The sequence below is a fragment of the Nerophis ophidion genome, linkage group LG15, assembly GCF_033978795.1.
Source record: "Nerophis ophidion isolate RoL-2023_Sa linkage group LG15, RoL_Noph_v1.0, whole genome shotgun sequence".
NCBI lineage: Eukaryota > Metazoa > Chordata > Actinopteri > Syngnathiformes > Syngnathidae > Nerophis > Nerophis ophidion.
In genome coordinates, this window is record NC_084625.1 from 7113799 (window position 1) to 7139495 (window position 25697).

The following is a 25697-nucleotide window of genomic DNA, read 5'->3' on the forward strand; positions in this document are numbered from 1 at the left end:
ATCTAAGTCAATGGTTCTCAACCTTTTTTCAGTGATGTACCCCCTGTGAACATTTTTTTAATTCAAGTACCCCCTAATCAGAGCAAAGCATTTTTGGTTGAAAAAAAAGAGACAAATAAGTCAAATGCAGCCCTATGTCAGCAGTTTCTGATTTATTAAACTGTATCAGTGCAAAATATTGCTCATTTGTAGTGGTCTTTCTTGAACTACTTGGAAGAAAATAAATAAAAATAACTAAAAACTGAACAAGTGATTCAATTATAAATAAAGATTTCTACACATAGAAGTAATAGTCAACTTAAAGTGTCCTCTTTGGGGATTGTAATAGAGATCCATCTGGATTCATCAACTTCATTCTAAACATTTCTTCCCAAAAAAAAGAAATCTTTAACATCAATATTTATGGAACATGTCCACAAAAAATCAGGTTGTCAACACTGAATATTGCATTGTTGCATTTCTTTCCACAGTTTATGAACTTAAATTCATATTTTGTTGGAGTAATATTCAATACATATATTTATAAAGGATTTTTGCTATTTTTACAATATTTTTTAAACATCTCACGTACCCCTTGGCATACCTTCAAGTACCCCCATTCGAGAACCACTGTTCTAAGTAACAAAGACTTAATTTAGAGTTATAATGAGGCCATGGCGAATAAGGCATGAATAAGTACTTAATGACTAGTTAAGAGCCAATATGTTACCAATTTGCATGTTAATAAGCAACTAATTAATGTTGAATATGTTCCCCATTATAAAGTGTTACCATGTTTTTTTTACTGGTGCACAAAATGAACCATGCATGAACATCACTTTGTTCAAACATAACCAACACAGTGCATAAACAGACAGCAAATCAGTCTGACTTCTGCTGTTGCAGGGAGAAGTTTTTATTTAGACCATGCGTCAGGTATGTTTTGACCTCCGCCGAACCCCTGAGGCCGACTCACCGAACCCCTAGGGTTCCATCGAACCGAGGTTAAGAACCACTGTACTAAATACACTGCGAGAATCTGTTTGAATCAAAAATCAATTCTAAATCGAATAGTCAGCCCAGGAATCAGATTCTTAATAGGGGTGCACAAAAAAGTTGATTAATTTTAATTGCGTTTCTTATTCATTAAAAATTATTTTCTTAATTTTCAAAAATCAATATAAAACATTTACTCTAAAACATATACACATTCTTTTAAATAATACATTTTAAAAGACGTTTTAAGGCCATTTCCATGCGACCAGAAGGAGCTTTTCTAAACTGTAAACTTGTTTTGAAAAATATTCACTATAATAATCATACTAAATAATACACTGCAAGAATTGGTTTGAATCGAAAATTATGTTGAATTAAAAATAAATTCTGAATAGAATCATCAGCCCAGTAATCAGATTTTCATTAGGGGGGCAAAAAAAGTTAATTAATCTTCTTATTCATTCATAATTTAAGTTTTTAATTTTCAAAAATCAATATAAAACATTAATTCAAAAATATACATACATATTTTTAAATAATTAATTTCAAAAGACGTTTTAAGGCCTTTTCCATACAAGCAAAAGTAGTTTTTCTAACTTGTAACCAGTTTTGAAAAAGTTTAATGATACCAAATAATACATTGCAAAAATCGGTTGAATCCAATATCGATTCTGAATTTAATAGTCACCCCAGCAATCGGAATCAGACTTTTATTAGGGGTGCATACAAAAAATATATTGATTCACTTACAAATCGCGATTCTCATTCATCTCGACTCTAAACAGATTCATATTTATCCAAAAGGATTAAAAAATACGCATTTTAAAACATTTTTAACAAAAATACGTTTTAAGGCCATCTGCATGTAAGCAGAAAATGATTTTCTAACCCGTTCAGAAAAAGTTTCATTACAATTATAGCAAATAATACATTTCGAGAATTGGTTTGAATCAGCAATTGATTCTGAATGGAATAGTCACCCCAGGAAGCTGATTTTATTAGGGGTACATACAATAAAAAAAATTTAAAAAAATCGATTCACGATTGTTTTTCAGAGTGATTATGAATCCATTCATACTTTTCAAAATTCGTTTGAAAATATATTAGAGAATCAATTTTAAAAATGTTCTAATGCCATCTCCATGTAATCAAATAGTGCTTTTCTAACCTAAAACCCTGTTAAGAAAAAGTTTCATAATAATTATACTAAATACATTGCGAGAATTGGTTTGAATCGAGAATCGATTCTGAATAGAGTCTTCACCCAGTGATTTTGGATCGAATTGCTGTGAGCCCAGAGAGTTGCCCCTTGGTAAATAGCATGAAAAAAAAAACAGGAGACTCACCTTTATGTCAAACGTCGCCTGATGTGTGAAGTCGGCGAATGAGCGTGAAGTTGCGACTCTGGCAGCCTGCACACAAATGAACACATATAGTGAATACAAAGTCCACGCTTTATAAATCTTTCATTGCACCTATTAAGTGTCCCCCTGATAGTTTTCCGAAATAGACAAGATATACAGTCGTGGTCAAAAGTTTACATACACTTGTAAAGAATATATTGTCATGGCTGACTTGAGTTTCCAATTATTTGCTTGGCACTCAGCATCAAGGGTTGGAATTGGGGGTTAAATCGCCGCAAATGATTCCCGGGCGCGGCACCGCTGCTGCCCACTGCTCCCCTCAATCTCCCAGGGGGTGAACAAGGGAATGGGTCAAATGCAGAGGACAAATTTTGCCACACCTAGTGTGTGTGTGACAATCATTGGTACTTTAACTTTTTAACTTTAATTTCTACAACTCTTTTTTATGATAGAATGAATGGAGCACATACTTGTTTGTCACAAAAAATATTCATGAAGTTTGGTTCTTTTTTGAATTTATTATGGATCCACTGAAAATGTGACCAAATGTGCTTGGTCAAAAGTATTTATACCGCAATGTTAATATTTGCTTACATGTCCCTTGGCAAGTTTCACTGCAATAAGGCGTGTTTGGTAGCCACTCAAAAGCTTCTGCTTGAATTTTTGACCACTCCCCTTGAAACAAAAATGTAGCGGTTTGGCCACAATACCCAGCAAAATATTCGGAGGAGAAAAGGTGAGGCCTTTAATCCCAGGAACACCTTCCTATTGTCAAGCATGGTGGTGGTAGTATTATGCTCTTGGCTTGTATTGTTGCCAAAGGAACTGGTGCTTTACAGAGAGTAAATGGGACAATGAAAAAGGGGATTCTTCAGGACAACTTAAAATCCTCAGCCCGGAGGTCGGGTCTTGGGCGCAGTTGGATGTTCCAACAGGACAATGACCACAAACTAGGGCTGGGCGATATATCGATATACTCGATATATCGCGGGTTTGTCTCTGTGCAATATAGAAAATGACTACATTGTGATATTGCAGTATTCGTTCTCACGCAGTTGCTTTTAGCTGCGGGCATTACACTACAGTCTCTTCCCACTCTGTTGTCTCTCCTTCTCACAGACAGCAAGATCACTTTCTTACATACATCACATACTGTCATGTCATACGACACATACGTATACGCCCTCGCGGAGCAGCGAGGTAGTGGCATGGGTAACGTTAGCTGTGGTGCTAGCGGTAATACGAGAGAAAGAAGGTGCGAATCTGGTAACAAATGAAGGAAGAATTAATTCCCAATAAAAACAGCAGGGAGTCCATCACCTGGCGGAGAGGTTTGGCTTCAAGTGGGAATATGTCGAACAGACAACCCTAATTTGTTAAGTGTGGTGCTAAAGCGTTGCTACAAAAAGTAGCATTACTGCTAATATGTAGCATCATATGAAAAGTCACCTGCTAGAGAATGAAGAGTGCTTACTCCGCATATCAACATCTCCATTCGGCGCCACAAGCCCACACCAACAAAATGCAGAGGCAAATATTTCCAGATCAACACCGTATGAAAAAAAATAGTCAACAACAAAAGGAGATAATGTCCGCAGTAACCTACCACAGAGCGAAGGACATACACTATTTGCTTTCTTATTATGCAGCTCTTTTTTATTTGACAATTATTGAAATATCTTGTGTGACATCATGCACAAAAGTGCACTTTATTTGTTTTAAACTATTGTAGTGGCGTTCTGTACAAAAAGTGCACTTTAATTTATTATTGTTTTGATATGTCATCTTAGTGACATCATGCACAAAAGTGCACTCATAGCTTGTTTTACAATGTCTCTGACAATCTTGCACGTTCTGTTTTGAAATGACAAATGATAAATGGGTTGTACTTGTGTAGCACCTCTCTACCTTAAAGGTACTCAAAGCGCTTTGACACTACTTCCACATTTACCCATTCACACACACATTCGGACACTGATGGAGGGAGCTGCCATGCAAGACGCTAACCAGCACCCATCAGGAGCAAGGGTGAAGTGTCTTGCTCAGGACACAACGGACGTGACGAGGTTGGTACTAGGTGGGGATTGAACCAGGGACCCTCGGGTTGCGCACCGCCACTCTCCCACTGCGCCATGAAAGTTTGTGCCACTGCTTAATAACACTTTAATTAATACACTTTTGGTCCAATGACTTAGTTGTGATTTCCCTCTCTGCATGAGAGTTTAAAATGAGCATATATTAATGCAGTATGAAGAATGTTTTAATGTAGACACATAGAATCATCATACTGCTGTGATTATATGCATCAAGTGTTCATTCAAGACTAAGGCAAAATATCGAGATATATATCATGTATCGCGATATTGCCGTAAAAAAATAGATATTAAAAAGGTTATATCACCCAGCCCTACCCCAAACACACGTCAAAAGTGGCTAAGGAGTGGCTAAATCAAGGTTTCAGAATGGCCTTCCCAAAGTCCGGACTTAAAGGTATGGACAATGCTGAAGAAACAAGTCCATGTCAGAAAACTAACATTTAGCTAAACTGCACCAATTTTGTCAAGAGGAGTAGTCAAAAACCCAACCAGAAGCTTGTGGATGGCTACCAAAAGCACCTCATTGCAGTGAAACTTGCCAAGGCACATGTAAGCAAATATTAACATTGGTGTATGTATACTTTTGACCCAGCACATTTTCAGTAGACACATAATAAATTCATAAAAGAACCAGACTTATTGAATATTTTTTGTGACCAACAAGTGTGTGCTCCAATCACTATCACAAAACGGTAAGAGTTGTAGAAATGATTAGAAACTCGAGACAGCCATGACATCATGTTCTTTACAAGTGCATGTACACTTTTGACCAGGACTGCTAATGCAACTCAAAGACATGCCTCTGATTAAAAGAGTATAAAAAGTTCCCAGAACAGGACACCAATGGAGTTAGTTAGCAGGCAAACACGGAAGCGGCACCACTTCTTACTGGTCGGGCTAACGGCTCAGCCGGCGTGCTAGGTAAGTGAGCCGCGCTCGCACTAGCAGCAACTATCGGCGGCGGTGTTGGTGGCGGCGGCGGCTTGGGTGGCAGCCGCTGCTGCGTCCGTGCAGAGTCGGGCGCTGCCGGGGAGGTTAGACTGACGTACTCTGACAGGCCAATCAGCAACTGGGGAGCACAGGAGCCAACCAATGAGAGCCTGGTTGGAGAGGTTACCAAAGCAATGGCGACAAGGAGGGGGTCAGTCAGCGGCTACGGTAACGGCGATTCCACACACCGCGTGACGCTTCTAGAAGCCCAGGCCAGCTGTGTTTACAATTAAAATATTTCAGCCATGACACTATTTACACATTTCTGTTGATAAAGTCACATTCTTCCATAGTCACTGCTCCAACCTGGGATGCAATATGATGCAGAGGTGTACTTATGACATTTTGATAGACAAATTATACTATGTATAGTCACACCAGAGAGTGTGTGTGTGTGTGTGGCGTCGGGGGGAGAAGTACTGAATTAACCCTTGTGTAATGTTTATATTGTTGTTACTCAGCCAGCGTTTGTGGGTCTGATGGACCCGTCGCATTTTGTGGCTTTTAATGCCCCACAATCAAACACTTTGATGTTAAAATACTGAACAGATGTTTATTGGGATGAGGTAAACATCTGTTCAGTATTTTAACATTAAAGTGTTTGATTGTGAGACATTAAAAGCCACAAACTGCAAATTTGTGTGGCAACCGCAGGTGCAGAAACACAGAAGAAGAATCCCTGTGTGATGCAGAAACTGGCAGAGAAAATTTCCGTTCAACGTTCATAATGTTACTCGGCCAGCGTTTGTGGGTCTGATGGACCCGTTGCATTCACCTTATCCCAATGAACCTCTGTTCAGTATTTTAACATAAAAGTGTTTGATTGTGAGGCATTAAAAGCCACAAAATGCTACAGGTACATCAGACCCACAAACCTTGGTTTATCCCTAAATTATCCCAATAAACATATGTTCAGTATTTTAACATAAAATTAAAAAGCCACAAAATGCAACGGGTCCATCAGACCCACAAACGCTGGCTGAGTAACAATATGAACACTGCACAGAAAATTTCTCTGACAGTTTCTGCATCCCACAGGGATTCTTCTTTTGCGTTTCTGCACCTGCGGTTCCCACACAAGGTTGCAACATTGTCAACACTGTCTGCTCTCATTTTCTCGCACATTTGACCCTCTGATGTTCTGTGTACCTACACTCTGTCCTCCTCCTGTCTAGACCTGCTGTGTGTGTGCTATTGTGTTTAGCTGTTGTGTAGCTGCTAGCTCTTAGTAGCCAATAGGCTACCATGTTTAGATTTTGTAAAGGACTTGGCTAAAATACAAGAAGAGACCAACCTTGTGTGCTTATTTTAATTTTCCTGAAGGAATCAATAAAGTACTATCTATCTATCTTATTAAATAAATGATAAATGGGTTGAACTTGTATAGCGCTTTTCTACCTTAAAGGTACTCAAAGCGCTTTGACACTACTTCCACATTTACCCATTCACACACACATTCACACACTGATGGAGGGAGCTGCCATGCAAGGCGCCAACCAGCACCCATCAGGAGCAAGGGTGAAGTGTCTTGCTCAGGACACAACGGACGTGACGAGGTTGGTACTAGGTGGGGATTGAACCAGGGACTCTCGGGTTGCGCACGGCCACTCTCCCGCCACGCCGTCCCTATTATTGGAAGACATTAAGATGTTTACTGGATGTCCAGCTTTGCTCTGCCGAACTGCTCGTATCGCACGTTTTGTCAAATCAGCCGATATAATCTGATACTTTTGCTGATGTCAATATTGAAAATCGGGACACACCCAAGAAAAATGGTAGCTGAAACGTGAGCATCTTGTGAGACACTGTACACCAGGGGTGTCAAGCTCATTTTAACTAGGGGGCCACATGAAGGAAAATCTATTCCCTATGTGGGCCGGACAGGTAAAATCATGGCATGATAACTTAAAAAATAAAGATAACTTCAGATTGTTTTCTTTGTTTAAAATAGAACAAGCACAATCTGAAAACAATTTTTTTTTAGACTTACATGTTTTGGTTAATAGTAGTCTATTTGTCATTGTGGTAATATTGATCAATCAATCAATGTTTATTTATAAAGCCCTAAATCACAAGTGTCTCAAAGGGCTGCACAAGCCAAAACATCAGTTGAATAGGTGGAATTGAGTCTGGCAGAGTTTTAAAATGCTTCAATTGTCGTTCATTTTTAATCTTTCAGAATATGGAATAAATATTACCTAACTCCAATTACAGGATGTTATTAATGTAGTTTGCCCATTTTCTCCAACTGATGTACTAGAACATCATAGAGTTTATTCTGTGCACATGAAGCATCGGCCACAACAAAACGTGTAAATTTTGGACTCATTTCCTTAATCACACCTAAAGTTAGAAGAATATACAAATTATTTCAGCATACATTTAGAAGAGCAGTTTCTTTCATTCAAAAACTTCAGATCACTTTTATACTTAAACTCATTCTGCGGGCCGGATAACATTTGCTTGAGACCCCCCCACAGCCTCTGCGACAGTTGTAGTAATAAGAACTTGTCGAACATGAATTGGGTAGCAAGAATGCTAAAACTGTGGGCGGAGTTTATTCTGAATGTTGTGATGGGACGTTTACATTCCCTCTGCTCAACACTCAACAGCACAGGGCAACAAATGTAGCTTACCACCATCAAGGTGAATGATGGCTTCTCACTTCTCTGTGAAGCGCTTTGAGTCTCTAGAAAAGCGCTATATAAATCTACTCCGTGATACCCCATATACGGCCATCAGGATCGACGATCTGAATTCTAAAAAAAAATATTTAAAAAGGCTTACACAGTTTAAAAATAAGTGTTACAGAGGGATGGATTAAGGACAGACAGTGTAAACAGCTTACCTCCGACACCGTTTGGGCTCCCTTGAGTTCAGGTGAAGCGAGAGTGATGGAAGGACAAGAACAGCAAGAAGCAATAAATTAGACAATGACGAGAGACAAAGGCAGAACAAGAATTTTCCTAGCACAGTTTTTTGTTTTAGCATAGAAAGGATGCAGATGCAGACAAACATGACGTGCTGTGTTAAACAATAGTGGTTCCTGTTCTTGCTCTAACTGTGATGGAATCTGCTGAACAAAACAAGTTAAATAATAGCCCACTTGTCAGCTTCAGTTTTATCACTTCCCAATAAGTATTTAGGATATAAGAACATGGTAATAATAACCTGAAATCGTAAATGAGAATAAATTTTTGGGAGTAATTATTGATAGTAAACTATCATGGAAACCTCATGTCAGATACATTAAAACAAACATGTCCAAAAGCCTCTCAATTATAAAGAAAGCAAAACTATACCTCCATATTCTATACTGCCATATGCTCACATATTGCGTTGAATTGGTGGGGAAACACTTACCACAACACAATTAATCCTCTGATCATATAACATACCTCACATATTGTTTTGAAGTGTGGGGAAACACAACACAATTAATCCTCTGATCATGCGGATCATTCACAACTTTTTTTTTTTTTTTAGAACATACTCAATCTGTTTACGCAATCAAAGTTGCTCAAATTTGATGATCTTGTTAAATATACTTTCAATGATATTATTAAAAGCATTTAACAAGTTATTGCCACCTAATTTACAATGTTTTTTATAAAACGAGCGCAGGCTCATAACTTGAGCGGCTTTGGATGTTTCTCTTTGCCGAGAGCTCAAACCACGTCTAAACGTTTTTGTGTGTCTGTATGCTGAGTAAAACTAAGGAACCAACTGAACTTTCAACACAAGCAATGCCGAACTATTCATTGATTTGAACTATTATACAAACATGGGATCTGGTTCAAATATAGAGATGAGGGTCTTTGATTTGACTTGCTGTTGTACTCTTACCGTCGTCTGCATTTTGTCCCTTACCAATGTGAGGCCCTCACCAATGTGAAGCTCTCACCGTCGTCGGCATTTTGTCCCTTACTAACCTGAGGCCCTTACCGTCGTCGGCATTTTGTCCCCTACCAATGTGAGGCCCATACCGTCGTCGCCATTTTGCCCCTCACCGTCGTCCGCATTTTGCCCCTCACCGTCGTCCGCATTTTGCCCCTCACCGTCGTCCGCATTTTGCCCCTCACCGTCGTCCGCATTTTGCCCCTCACCGTCGTCCGCATTTTGCCCCTCACCGTCGTCCGCATTTTGCCCCTCACCGTCGTCCGCATTTTGCCCCTCACCGTCGTCCGCATTTTGCCCCTCACCGTCGTCCGCATTTTGCCCCTCACCGTCGTCCGCATTTTGTCCCTCACCGTCGTCCGCATTTTGTCCCTCACCGTCGTCCGCATTTTGTCCCTCACCGTCGTCCGCATTTTGTCCCTCACCAATGTGAGCCACTCACTGTCGTCGACATTTTGTCCCTCACCGTCGTCCGCATTTTGTCCCTCACCGTCGTCCGCATTTTGTCCCTCACCGTCGTCCGCATTTTGTCCCTCACCAATGTGAGCCACTCACTGTCGTCGACATTTTGTCCCTCACCGTCGTCGGCATTTTGTCCCCTACCAATGTGAGGCCCATACCGTCGTCCGCATTTCGCCCCTCACCGTCGTCCGCATTTGGTCCCGTCGTCCGCATTTGGTCCCGTCGTCCGCATTTGGTCCCGTCGTCCGCATTTGGTCCCATCGTCCGCATTTCGCCCCTCACCGTCGTCCGCATTTTGTCCCGTCGTCCGCATTTTGTCCCTCACCCTCGTCCGCATTTTGTCCCTCACCGTCGTCCGCATTTTGTCCCTCACCGTCGTCCGCATTTTGTCCCTCACCGTCGTCCGCATTTTGTCCCTCACCGTCGTCCGCATTTTGTCCCTCACCGTCGTCCGCATTTTGTCCCTCACCGTCGTCCGCATTTTGTCCCTCACCATTCATTGTTGGTATGTTCATTCTTCCTACAAATTAGTGCTACAGTGTAATATCTAGACTTGGACTTCCTATTTATTGTCATTCACATGTATTGTTACCTGTGGTAATGACACAACATTTATATTATAATCCTTAAACAAAATACAGTGAAACTCAGTGTATTAATCACTGAATTAGGAACTGGGGGTGGGATTAAATAAATTATCTTCTTCCCACTCCCTTTCAGTCAAAACGTTATGCTTTACATACTACACATTAACTTTTGCATTATCCATCCATCCATCCATTCATTTCCTACCGCTTGTCCTTTTTAGGGGTCGCTGCATTCGGTTTTTGTATTATATTAATTCATATTATTACGTGTTGTCTAACTTGTAGTTTTTTTTTGTCATTGCCTGAAATATATGATTAACAATAATAATAATAATAATAATAATAATAATAAATAAGTGCCAAGGTCAGCAGCAGCTCTCCCAACATCACCGAGCTAGCTAGTTAGCATGAGCCAGTACGGGAACAGACGCGGTCTCACGGCCGGGAACTCACCGCATTCCTGCCGGTGATCCTGCACAGCGCGTTGGAGATGATGGTCAACATGTTCAGCATGCTGCTGGACCAGGACTCGGGCTCTTAAGAGGATTAAAGCTGCTTGCGGATCGCCGAGGCAGGCTTTTGCTGAGGGGTTGAGCCGTACGGCGTCCGTCCTGGATAGCAGTCCGCTGGGAACAAACTATGGCGTAGAATGGTTCCGCCTGCCTTTTAATAGCCGCACAGACAGCATGACTCCAACCAGATTATTTAAATATTTAAAATAAAGATCTCTTAATGACGTGTGAAGACTTTCTAAATATATTACTACATACATTTAGAAGCTAATATATAAGTCCTGTACGTTGCCATGAATTGATTAACGTGGACCCCGACTTAAAAAAGTTGAAAAACGTATTAGGGTGTTACCATTTAGTGGTCAATTGTGCGGAATATGTACTGTACTGTGCAATCTACTAATTAAAGTCTCAATCAATCAATCAATTGCCAACATGGTGTTTGCATGTAAACATAACTTTTTTTTTTTTAAATTCAAAACCTTTATTTATATTATTCAACATTTAAAGAAATAATAATAATCAAAACAAGAACAGAAACAGTACAAAACAGCGCCAGGGGGTTGTGAACTCAATAAAGCAACTAAAGAAGAATGCAATATATATATATATATATATATATATATATATATATATATATATATATATATTAGGGCTGTGAATCTTTGGGTGTCCCACGATTCGATTCAATATTGATTCTTGGGGTCACGATTCGATAATATATCAATTTTTTCGATTCGATTCGATTCTCGATTCAAAAACGATTTTTTTTCCCGATTTAAAAGGATTCTGTATTCATTCAATACATATATTTCAGCAGGATCTACCCCAGTCTGCTGACATGCAAGCAGAGTACTAGATTTTTGTAAAAAGCTTTTATAATTGTAAAGGACAATGTTTTATCAACTGATTGCAATAATGTGAATTTGTTTTAACTATTAAACAAACCAAAAATATGACTTATTTTATCCTTGTGAAAACATTGGACACAGTGTGTTGTCAAGCTTATGAGATGCGATGCAAGTGTAAGCCACTGTGACACTATTGTTCTTTTTTTTTATTTTTATAAATGTCTAATGATAATGTCAATGAAGGATTTTTAATCACTGCTATGCTGAAATTATAATTAATATTGATACTGTTGTTGATAATATTCATTTTTGGTTTGTTCTGTGTCGTGTTTGTGTCTCCTCAATTGCTCTGTTTATAGCAGTTCTGAGTGTTGCTGGGTCAGGTTTGGTTTTGGAATTGGATTGCATTATTTGGCACTAGTGTGTGAATGTGAGTGTGAACGTTGTCTGTCTATCTGTGTTGGCCCTGCGATGAGGAGGCGACTTGTCCAGGGTGTACATCGCCTTCCGCCCAATTGTAGCTGAGATAGGTGCCAGCGCCCCCTGCGGCCCCAAAAGGGAATAAGCGATAGAAAATGGATGGATGGATGTTATGGTATTGCTGTGTATTGTTTTGTTGGATTGATAAAAAAAAAAAAATACAAATGAAAAAAAATATCGATTTAAAAAAAAAAGAGAATCGATTCTGAATCGCACAATGTGAGAATCGCGATTCATATTCGAATCGATTTTTTCCCACACCCCTAATATATATATATATATATATATATATATATATATATATATATATATATATACACACAGTATATATATATGTGTGCGTGAGTGTAAAGCTATTACCTCACACAAGTTCCGTAAATAATCCAAATTTGGAGCACAGCATTACAGTTTTCATTTCTTTTTGTTTGTTAGCGATAGAAAGCGTTTTAAAATAAATTTCCAATTAATTTTTAAAAACACAAAAAACAGGTCTTGTATTGAGAAACTTAATTACTTTTATGAACATAAAACTTAGCCAATAGTATGGTTGCAAAGGTAAAATTCATTTTCAAATGTTTTCTCATACTGTGCAAATCCAAATAGCACATCTTTAAAACAAAACACAAATGTGTGGTGAATGTGTGGTGAACATGTATGTAAACATATGTAAACATGTATGTAAACATATGTAAACATGTATGTAAACATATGTAAACATAACATCTCGACGCTCGCTTCTCTCGCAGACGGCACAGTGAGATCTCGCGAGACCTCGGTCAACGTCCCGAGACAACGGCTGCGGATCGCGGATATTAGAAGGTACTTTACTGCTTTTATTTTCGTTTACTCGGCTTTTTAAAATAGAGATCTTCCACCGGGCTTTCGTGGTTCTAGGCATCTCTGGACGGTAAGTTTCTCAAATTGCTGGCTATTACGTTTCGGGGCTAACTTAATGCAGGCACCGCCGGCTCGAGCAGCGAATCCTTCGAAATAAGAGCCGAAAAATGTTGGCGCTTTTGGCGTGTAAGACGACGCTTAGCTTTAGCATCACTCCTTCTGCATTTTGAGGAAGAACCCAAGCGGCAGAATCTCCCCGGAATTGTCTCGCTGGAAAAGTCCGGTGACGGTTAAAAGACACCGAAATTGAATAGCGAACTGCACCTTTTTTAAGCCGAGCAACGACGCTGCTATTAGCATTAGCATCCGGTTGAGGCCTGCTCAGGAAGCGGGCGGGAGCTTTTATTTTCAAAAACGGCTCCCTGTCAGCTGATGGTCCTCAGAACTCTTCTTTTATTTAAGATGCAATTAACATAATTTTCCACTTAATTGCCATTCTCCATGTTTTAAAGGCCTACCGAAATGAGATTTTCTTATTTAAACACGGATAGCTGCTCCATTCTGTGTCATACTTGATCATTTCGCGATATTGCCATATTTTGCTGAAAGGATTTAGTAGAGAACATCGACGATAAAGTTGGCAAATTTTGCTTGCTAATAAAAAAGCCTTGTCTGTACCGAAAGTAGCAGATGATGTGCGCGTGACGTCACGGGTTGTAGGGCTCCTCACATCTTCACATTGTTTATAATCATAGCCTCCAGCAGCAAGAGCAATTCGGACCGAGAAAACGACAATTTGAGTGAGGATGAAAGATTCGTGGATGAGGAAAGTTAAAGTGAAGCACAAAAAAAAGAAAAGGCGACGGCTCCAGGCGGCGGCAGTGGGAGCGTTTCAGATGTAATTAAGACACATGTACTAGGATAATTCTGGAAGATACCTTATCTGCTTATTGTTTTAATAGTGTTTTAGTGAGATTGTAAAGTCATACCTGAATGTCGGATGGAAGCGGTGAACGGCAGTGTCTCTGAGAGAAGCCGAGGAGCCAAGATCAGAGCTGCCTTTTTGAGCTGCAGTAGGAGGAGGTATATTCAACTGATGTCTCCGGTAAGAGCCGACTTAATATCACAATTTTCCCATCCCAAAACTTGCTGGTTGACGTAGAGAAACATGTTCGCTTGACCGCTCTGTGTTAAAGCTTCACAACAAACAAAGAAACACCGGCTGTGTTTCGGTTGCTAAAGACAGCTGCAATCCACCGCTTTCCACCAACAGCATTATTCTTTATAGACCCCGTTATTAATTGAACAAATTGCAAAAGATTCAGCAACACAGATGTCCAAATTACTGTGTAATTATGCGATGAAAAGAGACTACTTTTAGCTGTGTTTGGTGCTGGGCTAACATGTCCGCTCCAACCAAAAATGTCATCATTTCGCGACGTTTTCAACAAGAAACTCCGCGGGAAAATTAAAATAGTAATTTAGTAAACTAAAAAGGCCGTATTGGCATGTGTTGCAATGTTAATATTTCATCATTGATATATAAACTATCAGACTGCGTGGTGGGTAGTAGTGGCTTTCAGGAAGCCTTTAAATCCAAATTTTTTTTCCTGCAGATTTCCATTGAGGCTAATTTGAGGAGGTGAAGACTGAACTTCTCAGCATCACTGGCACAAGTTGACAGTAAGCACATGTCAGAACAAGTTGGACTGGTTGAAAAGTGGCATTGACAGCTCACCTCTCTCCTAGCCATGGCTCATGGCGCCAACCATGGCAAGCTGCTCCTGCAACGCCTCCACCAGCAGCGGGAGATGGACTTCCTGTGCGACGTCACCATCGTGGTGAGAGACGTGGAGTTCCGGGCGCACCGCAACATCCTGGCGGCCTTCAGCAAGTACTTCTCCTCCCAGGCGGAGAAGGGTCAAGAGGTGACCACGCTGGACCCCGACAAAGTCAGCCGCTACGCTCTGGAGAAACTTCTGGAGTTTGTCTACACGGGACAGATGAACCTCAGCAGGTAGACACGTTATGGAAACAGAAACTACTGTACTCTCCAGACCAGGCCTGGGCAATTATTTTGACTCGGGGGGGAGGGCAAATTTAGAGAAAAAAATGTGTCTGGGGGCTGTGTATCTATTTTTAGGAACACTAATACAAAACCTCAAAATAATGTCTGATTGAATGCTTAAAAACGTTATAACAGACCGCCTTAAAAAACATAACGTAAATTTCCATTTTTCTATGAAGGATAAAACATTGAATATTGACAACATATGAAATCCCACCCACTTTCGATGGACATATTTTCCAATCAAGTGAAATGCAACAAATGTTGAAACATGAACGCAAAGGGTACAAAATAAACCCACCTAAAGTCTCATACATCTGATATTTGCTGAATTTCCGCCCAGGGATTAATAAAGTACTTTCTATACTATCGCCTTCCGCCCGAATGTAGCCGAGATAGGCACCAGCGCCCCCCGTGACCCCAAATGGAATAAGCAGTAGAAAATGGATGGATGTATATATCACTAAGCTTTAGAAATTTGTTGTGAAAATCTCCTTCCGCGTCTGTGGAAACACTTCCCGCCCACACTGCTTGGTGCCTCGTCTGAGCTGCTTTGACGTACATGACCATAGCAACTAATTAGGTTAGGTTTAAGAGATGTCCGATAACGGCTTTTTTGCCGATATCCAATATACCGATTCTGTCCAACTCTTAATTACCGATTCCGATATCAACCGATATATACAGTCGTGCAATTAACACATTATTATGCCCAATTTTGTTGTGATGCCCCGCTGGATGCATTAAACAATGTAACAAGGTTTTCCAAAATAAATCAACTCAAGTTATAGAAAAAAAATGGCACTGCCATATTCATCATTATGGTCGCAAAGTGCATTTTTTTTTAACATGCCTCAAAACAGCAGTTTGGAATTTGGGACATGCTCTCCTTGAGAAAGCATGAGGAGGTTTGGGGGGCGGGGTTTTGGGGTATGGAGTAGGAGGGGGTGTATATTGTAGCATCCCGAAAGAGTTAGTGCTTAAAGGGGTTCTGTTGTGTTTATGTTGCGTTACGGTGCGGATGTTCTCCCGAAATGTTTGTCATTCTTTTTTGGTGTGGGTTCACAGTGGGGCGCATATTTTTAACAGTGTTACAGTTGTTTATGCGACCACCCTCAGTGTGACCTGTATGCCTGTTGACCAAATATCTTTGCATTCACTTGTGTGTGTGAAAAGCCGTAGATATTATGCAATTGGCAGTGCCTTTAAGGTTTATTGGTGTTCTGTATTTCTCCCTATGTCCGTGTACAACTCCGTACAGTAGCGTTTTAAAAAGTCCTACATTTTACTTTTTGAAACAGATACTGGTAATTTCCAATATTACATTTGAAAGCATTTATCGGCCGATAATATCGGCAGTCCGATATTATTGGACATCTCTAATTTGTTGGATTAAAAACATGATGGCCGTTGGCAAAGAAAAATCCATAAATTAGCCACGCCGTTTTATAAGCCGCCGGGTTCAAAGCGTAGGCTTGTAGTCTGAAAAATACGGTATTGTGTCGAAGCGGTGGGACAATTGTCCTACTGTAAGTACGCCTTAAGTAACATTTGATGTTTCCTTGTTTTTACAGCACCAGACAAGTTGCCGTCCGCCGAGCCGCCATCTTTCTGGGCATGTCAGAAGCCACAAAGTACCTGGAGGAAAGTCACCCCTGGTTGGAGGCCAGTGAGGCGGACAAAGACGGCGGCCTGTATCCGGTCAGTCCCGGCTCTCCGGGCAGTCCCCACTCGCCCGTCACTTTGTCCATCGCCTCGGTCTCGGGAGCATGTGTGGAGGAGGGGCCGGACAGCAAAAAGCAGGAAAAGGAAGACGTGGGTGAGGATGTGGGTTTGGAGGAGGAGGAAGGGATCCCGAGTGATGAGGACTACATGAGTGGCGGAAGGGGGATGGGGAGGAAGAGAGGCAGGAAGCCCAAAGGTTTCGGCAGCGAGCTGACAGAGTTTTTAGACGACATGCCCAGACCTCCGGTCTACAGGGGCCGGGGGAGGGGCCGCGGGAGAGGACGGGGCAGAGCGGTCATCAAGAGCGAAGATCCCTACTTGGAGGAGTTCGACGCCGGCTTGAAGGACTTTGGGGACACATCAGCAGACTGGAGCCCCTCTTTGGACGAGTCCCCTGCCAAGAGGCTGCGCCTCCGAATCGGGGAGAGGCGGCGAGGTCGCGGCCGGGGGCGCGGCAGAGGGAGGGGGCGAGGCAGGCGGCGGCTGGACGAGGACGATGACGACAGCGGTGAGGGAGGAGAGGAAGGAGAACAAGATCCTTCTGGGACTGAGAACATGAACCTGTCCTGCAGCGAGTGCAACAAGCTGTTAAAAGACATCAGCAGCCTGAGACGCCACGAGAAGATCCATAAGGGACTCAAACCTTTCATCTGCATCTTCTGCTCCAAATCCTTCAGACAAGCCACACAGCTCAAAACTCACCTGCGCATCCACACAGGTACAACACACACCTTTACTCAAATGTCACCACCTTTTGTACACTTCACATCACTTTCTAACATTAACACAACTTTTACTTTAATCTTACCAAGTTTTGTACACAAAACAAAACTAGTACTTAAGTTTACAACAATTTGTAGTATTTAACACGACTTTTACTTAAAGTCTTGTAAAATAACACAACTTTTACTTAAATGTTACAAAGTGTTGTGAACTTAACACGACTTTTACTGAAATATTACCAAGTGTTGTGAACTTAATACAACTTTTACTTAAATGTTACAAAGTGTTGTAAACTTAACACAACTTTTACTTAAATGTTACAAAGTGTTGTGAACTTAACACGACTTTTACTGAAATATTACCAAGTGTTGTAAACTTAACACAACTTTTACTTAAATGCTACAAAGTGGTCAACATAACACAAATTTTACTTAAATGATACAAATTTGTTTGAATTTAACACAACTTTTTCTTAAAGTGTTGTAAAATAACAACTTTTACATAAGTTACAAAGTATTGTAAACTTAACACAACTTTTACTTAAATGCTACAAAGTGTTGTAAACTTAACGCGACTTTTACTGAAATATTACCAAGTGTTGTAAACTTAGCACAACTTTTACTTAAATACTTAAATGCTACAAAGTTACGTAAATTTAACCCAACTTTTACTTAATTACTACACTGATGCAAATTTAACACACCTTTTACTTAAATGCTACAAATGGTTGTAAACTTAACACAACTTCTACTTAAATGTCCACAACTTTTACTTAAACGTTACTTATTGTTGTAAACTTAACACAACTTTTACTTAAATGTCAGTGTCGTAAACTTAACACAACTTTTACTCAAACGTTACTTAGTTTTGTAAACTTAACACAACTTTTACTTAAATGTCAGTGTCGTAAACTTAACACGACTTTTACTCAAACATTACTTAGTTTTGTAAACTTAACACAACTTTTACTCAAATATTACTGGGTGTTGTCAACATAACACAATTTTCACTGAAATATTACCAAATGTAAACTTAACTTTTACTCAAATATTACTAAGTGTTGTAAACTGAACACAACTTTTACTTAAATATTACTTGGTTTTGTAAACTTAACACAACTTTTACTTGAATGTCACAAAGTGTTGTAAACCTAACACGACTTTTACTCAAATATTACCAAGCGTTGTTAACACAACTTTTACTTAAACGTTACTTGGTGTTGTAAACTTCACACAACTTTTCCTCCAATATTACCTGGTGTTGTAAAGTTAACACAACACTTACTCCACTGTTACTTTGTGTTCAGGCGAGAAGCCATTCAGCTGCTCCAGCTGCGACAAATGCTTCGCTCAGAAGTGCCAGCTGGTGGCTCACCGCCGCATGCACCACGGCGAGGAAAAGCCGTACACGTGCAAGCGCTGCGGCTTCAAGTTCGCCACCTCGTCCAACTACAAGATCCACATCAAGTAGGTGGAGTGCGGCGAGGCGTCGTTTGCGTGCTGCTGACCAGGTGTTGTGCCCCCTCCAGGCTGCACAGCGGAGAAAAACCATACGTGTGCGACATCTGCGGTCAGGCCTTCGCTCAGTCTAGCACGCTGACCTATCACAAGCGGCGCCACACGGGGGAGAAACCGTACCAGTGCGACCTTTGCGGCATGTCCTTCTCCGTCTCGTCCTCGCTCATTGCCCACGCACGGAAGCACACAGGTAAGGAGCGCGAGGGTCCACTTCCTGTAAATCAGAGTACACTGAGTTGACCACTTCCTGTGCCAGGCGAGACGCCGTACAAATGCTCCCAGGCACATTGCGACTCCAGGTTCGTCACGTCGTCCGAGCTGAAGAAGCACATGCGACGACTACACCCAGGTGAGTTTTGCCCTGAGAAGCGTGTCGTCACTATGGCCATGGCGGCCGTCATCCGTGCTGCTGTGTCTCGTCAGAGGGCAACAACGGCGTGCAGTGCCTGCTGTGTGGGAACCGCTTCGCCAGCGTGAAGAACATGATCAAACACCAAGAGAAGGCACACGCCGATGAAGTGCGTCAACACAAAGAGCGAGCACGAGCAGGTGAGCGGCAACAACTCATACAGTTTTCCCATGGGTCCGTAAAAAGCATTTAAAGTCATTAAATGGATCCTAATGTCATTAAATGGCATTAAAAGTCATTAAATGTATCTTTAATGGCATTAAAAAGCTACGAAAGTCATTAAATGGATCTTAAATGGCATTAAAATGAATTAAGTTGATCATTAATGGCATTAAAAGTAATTCAATGTATCTTAAATGGTCCATCCATCCATTTTCTACCACTTATCCCTTTGGGGTCGCGGGGGGCGGATCTTAAATGGTATTAAAATTGATTAAATTGATCGTAAATGGCATTCAAAGTAATTCAAAGGATCTTAAATGGCATTGAAATTAATTAAATGGATCTTAAATGGCATTAAAAAGCATTACATGGATCTTAACTGGCATTGAAAAGCATTAATTGGCAAGTCATTTAATGAACCTTAAATGGCATTAAAAATTAATAAGTCATTAAATGGGTCTTAAATGGCATTAAAAGTAATTAAATTGATCATAAAGGGCATTAAAAGTAATTTAATGAACCTTAAATGGCATTGAAAACAAGCCTTTAAATGGATCTTAATAGGCATTAAGTCATTAAATTGATCGTAAATGCATTAAAAGTCATTAAATTGATCGTAAATGGGTTAAAAAGCCATAAATGGATCTTAAATTGCATTAAAAGTCATTGAATTGATTGTAAATGGTATTAAAAGTCATTAAATTGATCGTAAATGGATTTAAGTCATAAATGGATCTTAAATGGCATTAAAAGTCATTGAATTGATTGTAAATGACTCTAATAGTCATTAAATTGATCGTAAATGGATTTAAAAGCCATAAATGGTTCTTAAATGGCATTAAGTCATTGAATTGATCGTAAATGGCATTAAAAGTCATTGAATTGATCATAAATGGCATTACTAGTCATTAAATTGATCGTAAATGGATTTAAAAGCCATAAATGGATCTTAAATGGCATTAAAAGTCATTGAATTGATCATAAATGGCATTAATAGTCATTAAATTGATCGTAAATGGATTTAAAAGCCATAAATGGATCTTAAATGGCATTAATAGTCATTAAATTGATCGTAAATGGATTTAAAGGCCATAAATGGTTCTTAAATGGCATTAAGTCATTGAATTGATCGTAAATGGCATTAAGTCATTGAATTGATCATAAATGGCATTAATAGTCATTAAATTGATCGTAAATGGATTTAAAAGCCATAAATGGATCTTAAATGGCATTAAAAGTCATTGAATTGATCTTAAATGGCATTAAGTCATTAAATTGATTGTAAATGGCATTAAAAGCCATAGATGGATCTTAAATTGCATTCAACGTCATTAAAAGGATCCTAAATGGCATTAAAAAGCATTAAATTCAATGTCCAGCGGCATTAAAACAATAATACAATTATAGGCCTAGGTTGATAATTAATCGGTCATAAATGGAATTTTACTGGAATTGCTCCATCTTTGATACTGGCGATACAGAGGTCTCTCTCTCTCAGCACCTGTGCACGTTTTTTCCACAGTAGAATTACATGAACAGAGTGAGCCTCTTGTCAGTCATCCATAATCTTTGTTTCTGTATGCGAAGACGGGACCTGCTTGCACACCTTTGCCTTTGTAGTAATGGTACTCACTTAAATGTCAGAGCTGGAACTCATCTTGTTGTAGCAAGGGTCACTTTAAAAGTACACATTGCTTCAAAACCATAGAACAAGACATTCAGGAAGATGGGCTGTGTGAACCTTGAGAAGAAATGCATATGTTAACATGTATTAGTCGCACCGGACAATAAGCCGGAGATTTATCTCGGTATGGAAGATTTTGTAAAGGCTTATTTACATACCTTAATTGTTTTCAAACAGTGTCTTTAAAACGGCAGTAAAACGGCTGCTGAAACAAAACAGAAGTCATCATCATGGACTCAGGAGCTGCAGAAACTAGCTGTCCAATCAGCTAAAGAGACTCAATAACTCCACGGTGACATTTGGGTGAATTTACTGAGGAATTTGTGAAACTGAAAAACTTAAAGAATGCCATTGTAGGTTAATAATACTAACAGACGCTTGTAAACATGTTCGCATATTAGCTAATGCTAATGACTTGATTACTTTACGATAGCACGTACACTCCTACAGACATCACACATGAGTAATGTAGTCTGTCTATCTGTATTGGCCCTACGATGAGGTGGCTACTTGTCCAGGGTGTACCCCGCCTTCCGCCCGATTGTAGCTGAGGTAGGTGCCAGCGCCACCCCCCCGACCCTAACAGGGAATAAGCGGTAGAAATTAGATGGATGGATATTGTAAACATTAAAAACGTTGCTAGGAATGATGAAGAATATTTATTCAGCAAAAATGCTATGGACAGGTATACTTCCGGTTCAAGTCACAAAGCAGGAAGTACATTTTCAACCTGCAGTGAGCGAACTCATCCACAAGATGGTGCCATAGCAGAAATAATAACACACCCGAGTCAGTGTTGAAAACTATTTGTTGAATACAAAACATCATGACCGTCAGCTTATATTCACAAAAATACTGTATCATATTTTTCGGACTATAAGTCGCAGTTTTTTTTCATAGTTTGGCCGGGGGTGAGACTTATGTGTGACATTATTAACACATTACCGTAAAATATCAAATAATATTATTAAGATCATTCACGTAAGAGACCAGACGTATAAGATTTCATGGGATTTATGGATTAGGAGTGACAGATTGTTTGGTAAAGGTATAGCATGTTCTATATGTTATAGTTATTTAAATGACTCTTACCATAATATGTTACGTTAACATACCAGGCACCTTCTTACTTGGTTATTTATGCCTCATATAACGTACACTTATTCAGCCTGTTGTTCACTATTATATTTAAAATGCCTGTTATTGGTGTTGGGTTTTATCAAGTAAATTTCCCCCAAAAATGTGACTTATACTTATATGCTTTTTTCCTTCTTTATTATGCATTTTCGGCAGGTGCAACTTATACTCCAAAAATTACGGTATATATAATTTTAAAAACAAGTAAACATGTCTCTATAAAATTTTTCGAAAATATGTACTAATAAATTATTTAAAATTAGGTTCTCTAAATCATTTTCAAACAGAACTACCACACCGAACAAATAAACAAAAGAAAATGGAAAAAATACAAATAAAAAAAAATTGCTATTTTTTTTCTTTGGTGGAAATGGTCTCTTTTAGAATGTAAGAAGCTTTTGGTTTTTCTTTGCCATCATGTTTTTGTATGTACACAAGGGGTGTAACGGTACGTGTATTTGTATTGAACCCTTTCGGTACGGGGGTTTCGGTTCGGTGCGGAGGTGAACCGAACAAGTTTCCAGGCGGACATATTAAGTAGCGTAAACAATACTCAAAATGCCGGACATTTGAGGCATTTAAAAAACTCTGCCCTGACCGCCCCGCAAAAGAGGACATGTCCGGTGAAAAGAGGGCGTATGGTCAGTCTATCCTAGCCCGATTGCTGCTGGCACCGGACATGTCCTCTTTTGCTAGCATTCTAGCAGCAATCGGGCTAGGATAGACTGACCATACGCCCTCTTTTCACCGGATATGTCCTCTTTTGCGGGGCTGTCAGGGCAGAGTTTCTTAAATGCCTCAAATGTCCGGCATTTTGAGTTATGGTTGCGTGTATTAACAATGTACGTTCAGGGTTAAGAAGGGCTTAAAAACAAAAAACATTGTGCGTGCAAAAGCAGCATCCATGAGGGAGGGGCAGAGAGCGAGAGAGTTATGATAAATGCGCATGCGTCGCCAGGCTCTTCTTTTTATCCATAGATTTATCAGATTTAATTTTTTATTATTTATAGCAGGGGCGTTAAAAGTGTGCCCCGGACCGAAGGCCATTTGCGGCCCACAGCTAATGTTTTAAAGGCCCACGGCACATTCTAAAAATACTATTAAAATTAAAAAAAACATAACAAAAGTGAAGATTGAAGGTTAAATGTAATTTCGAAAAAGTTGCAATGTTAACTAATAAAACAAAGCTGTTGTTTTTTTTCTTTCAAACTGTCATTGCTCAAAACATGATATTGAATCTAAATCAATGTTATTATGAATTATTTTATTACTTCACATCAAATATTCCACTAAGAAATATATTTTTGTTGGAATATTTTTAAAATTTGGTAAATAAATAACCCAAAAAATTATATTTTGTTGTTTTCTTACTGTACCGAAAATGAACCGAACCGTGACCTCTAAACCAAAATTTTTGTGTACCGTTACACCCCTAATGTACACGCAAAGATCTGCGGGAGGGGAGGAGAGGAGGGAGATTATATTTCATCCTTTAGCTAACACACACATTTTTTGAAGTGTCATTAAAAGCATGAAATGAGATGTGTGTAGAAACCTGACACACATGATTTGTCATCAGTGGTCCTGCTGGCGTCCAGCCATCCGGTGGCCTTCGTGCAGAGCAAACTGTCCAACGATAAAGCTCTGAGCGCCATCCCTGAAGTCCAGCCTCCCAACCCAGAACCAGCCACGCCGCACCCCAAAGCCGCCGAGCAGTCCGCCGACGACGACAACAACAACAACGGCGGCGGCGTTGTCCTCGGCGAGAGCCTGCAGGAATTAAAGGTGGAGCCCAGCCTCACGCCCATCTCCCCCGCCAACCCGGTCGCCTTCGAGGCGGACGCGGAGCAGACCATCAACTCGGACACGCTCCACGCGCTGGTGGAGCAGCTGAGGCCGCCCACCTCGCCCGCACAAAGCCTGGAGCAGATCGTCATCATCCACACGGTGGACAACCCCCCCGCCCCCTAGTGAGCGCAGAGTGAGGAGGACGTCAAAGAAACTTTTGGACTGGTGTCAGTGACTTTAGGGAGTTGTGGTAGCGTAGGCTTGTGTGGCCGCTTTAGCGTGTGGTGACTTGGCGCACACACATTTTTATTAGGAGTGAAAGTTTTTGAAGAAGCTGCAATGAGTTTGACTGCAGTTGTGACACCACAATGTATTACTCAATCTTTCCTTCCTCATTTATTGCAAGTAGTGTTTTTTTTTTCATTTTTATTTTCAACTCGTCTACAACGTATGTACAAAAATGCCCATTACTGTATATAACTTCTACATGTCAAATAAATGGCTGACAAAATGATGATGTGCATTATTCCATTGCTTTTGTCTTCAGGATATTTGAGATCCGACTTGCACTAAAGTTCACGTCCATTAGAGTAAAAACTTGTAATTTACACGAGCGGCACAAGAGCACGGGTGTCCAAAGTGTGGCCCTGGGGCCATTATACAAGTAACTGGAATTAAACAGCATCAAGAAAAAGTTGCAATGTTGACTCTAATAACACAAAGCTGCCATGTCGTTTTCTTTACAACTGCCATTGCTCAAAAAATAATGAATCCAAATCAATGTTGTGAATTATTGATCTATTCAAGCCTGCAATTCCATTACATCCAAAATTCCACTTTAAAATATTTTAGTAGAATACATTGTGTATTGAGTGTTTGTCATATAAAATTTCAAAACATTTTTGGACAAAAAGAACGTTAAAAACTTGCAATAAATAATAAAAACTAATTGACGGATCTGAAGTTGATCAAAAGATCTAAAGTAAGAAAAGACACAACAATTTTAAGACTTATTTTTATCAGTGGGCACCTTTTGGATGCCCAAAGATTTAGTGGGATTTTTTTTTTTAAAACTGACTGCATCAAAAAAAAAAAATCTATGTTATGAATTATTAACCTATTTAAGGCTCCAATGACTTCATACAAAACATGACCGTTAGCGCAGAAAAATCCCCAAATTAGCCGCACAAGTTAATAGAAAAAGGATGACTTATTTTTAACACTTTTAAAAGTCCTCAATAATTCTATTGGGATTATTTTGTCCAAAAAAAAAAAAATTTTTAAATCAATGTTAAAAATAATTAGCGTTAAAAATATGCAATAAATTATAAAAACTAATTGACGGATCTGAAGTTGATCGAAAGATCTAAAGTAAGAAAATACACAACAATTGTAAGACTTATTTTTATCAGTGGGCACAAATATTTAGTGGG

At 39.8% G+C, this 25697-nt stretch overlaps 2 protein-coding genes across 8 annotated transcripts in view; one reads left to right on the forward strand and one right to left on the reverse strand.

The window, feature by feature from the left end:
* pdha1b (pyruvate dehydrogenase E1 subunit alpha 1b) overlaps positions 1-25697 on the reverse strand; it is a 37980-nt gene that overhangs the window by 10920 nt on the left and 1363 nt on the right. Inside the window, exons 2-9 of one of the 6 annotated variants that reach the window (XM_061921365.1) lie at positions 21498-21544; positions 21289-21396; positions 18852-19298; positions 17488-17546; positions 14790-17410; positions 8274-8294; positions 5325-5504; positions 2322-2387 (exon numbers count right to left, since the gene is read on the reverse strand). In XM_061921365.1, coding sequence (XP_061777349.1) covers positions 2322-2387; positions 5325-5504; positions 8274-8294; positions 14790-14804 — 282 coding nt within the window. In that variant the 5' untranslated portion in view covers positions 14805-17410; positions 17488-17546; positions 18852-19298; positions 21289-21396; positions 21498-21544. Of the gene's footprint in view, positions 1-2321; positions 2388-5324; positions 5505-8061; positions 8185-8273; positions 8295-10824; positions 11009-14789; positions 17411-17487; positions 17547-18851; positions 19299-21288; positions 21397-21497; positions 21545-25697 lie in introns of those variants that run through there. The other 5 variants (XM_061921368.1, XM_061921364.1, XM_061921366.1 and 2 more) reach the window with 5 other exon arrangements.
* On the forward strand, positions 12952-24778 carry mynn (myoneurin). Of its 2 annotated transcripts, none has more exons than XM_061921362.1 (9): positions 12952-13033; positions 14668-14734; positions 14801-15068; positions 16694-17562; positions 18874-19033; positions 19096-19274; positions 19341-19433; positions 19508-19633; positions 24056-24778. In XM_061921362.1, the coding sequence occupies exons 3-9, from the start codon at positions 14803-14805 to the stop codon at positions 24445-24447; spliced, it is 2085 nt and encodes a 694-aa protein (XP_061777346.1). In that variant the 5' UTR covers positions 12952-13033; positions 14668-14734; positions 14801-14802; the 3' UTR covers positions 24448-24778. The 2 variants fall into 2 exon arrangements, with proteins under 2 accessions (XP_061777346.1, XP_061777345.1); XM_061921361.1 differs by having other exon boundaries at positions 12968-13121.

Excerpts from the sequence above, each read along its gene's own strand:
- mynn (XM_061921362.1), top strand. The coding sequence starts at position 14,803 with ATGGCTCATGGCGCCAACCATGGCAAGCTGCTCCTGCAACGCCTCCAC. Across the intron at positions 15,069-16,693 it reads GGACAGATGAACCTCAGCAG|CACCAGACAAGTTGCCGTCC; the intron begins GTAGACACGTTA and ends TTGTTTTTACAG. Across the intron at positions 19,434-19,507 it reads CATGCGACGACTACACCCAG|AGGGCAACAACGGCGTGCAG; the intron begins GTGAGTTTTGCC and ends GTGTCTCGTCAG.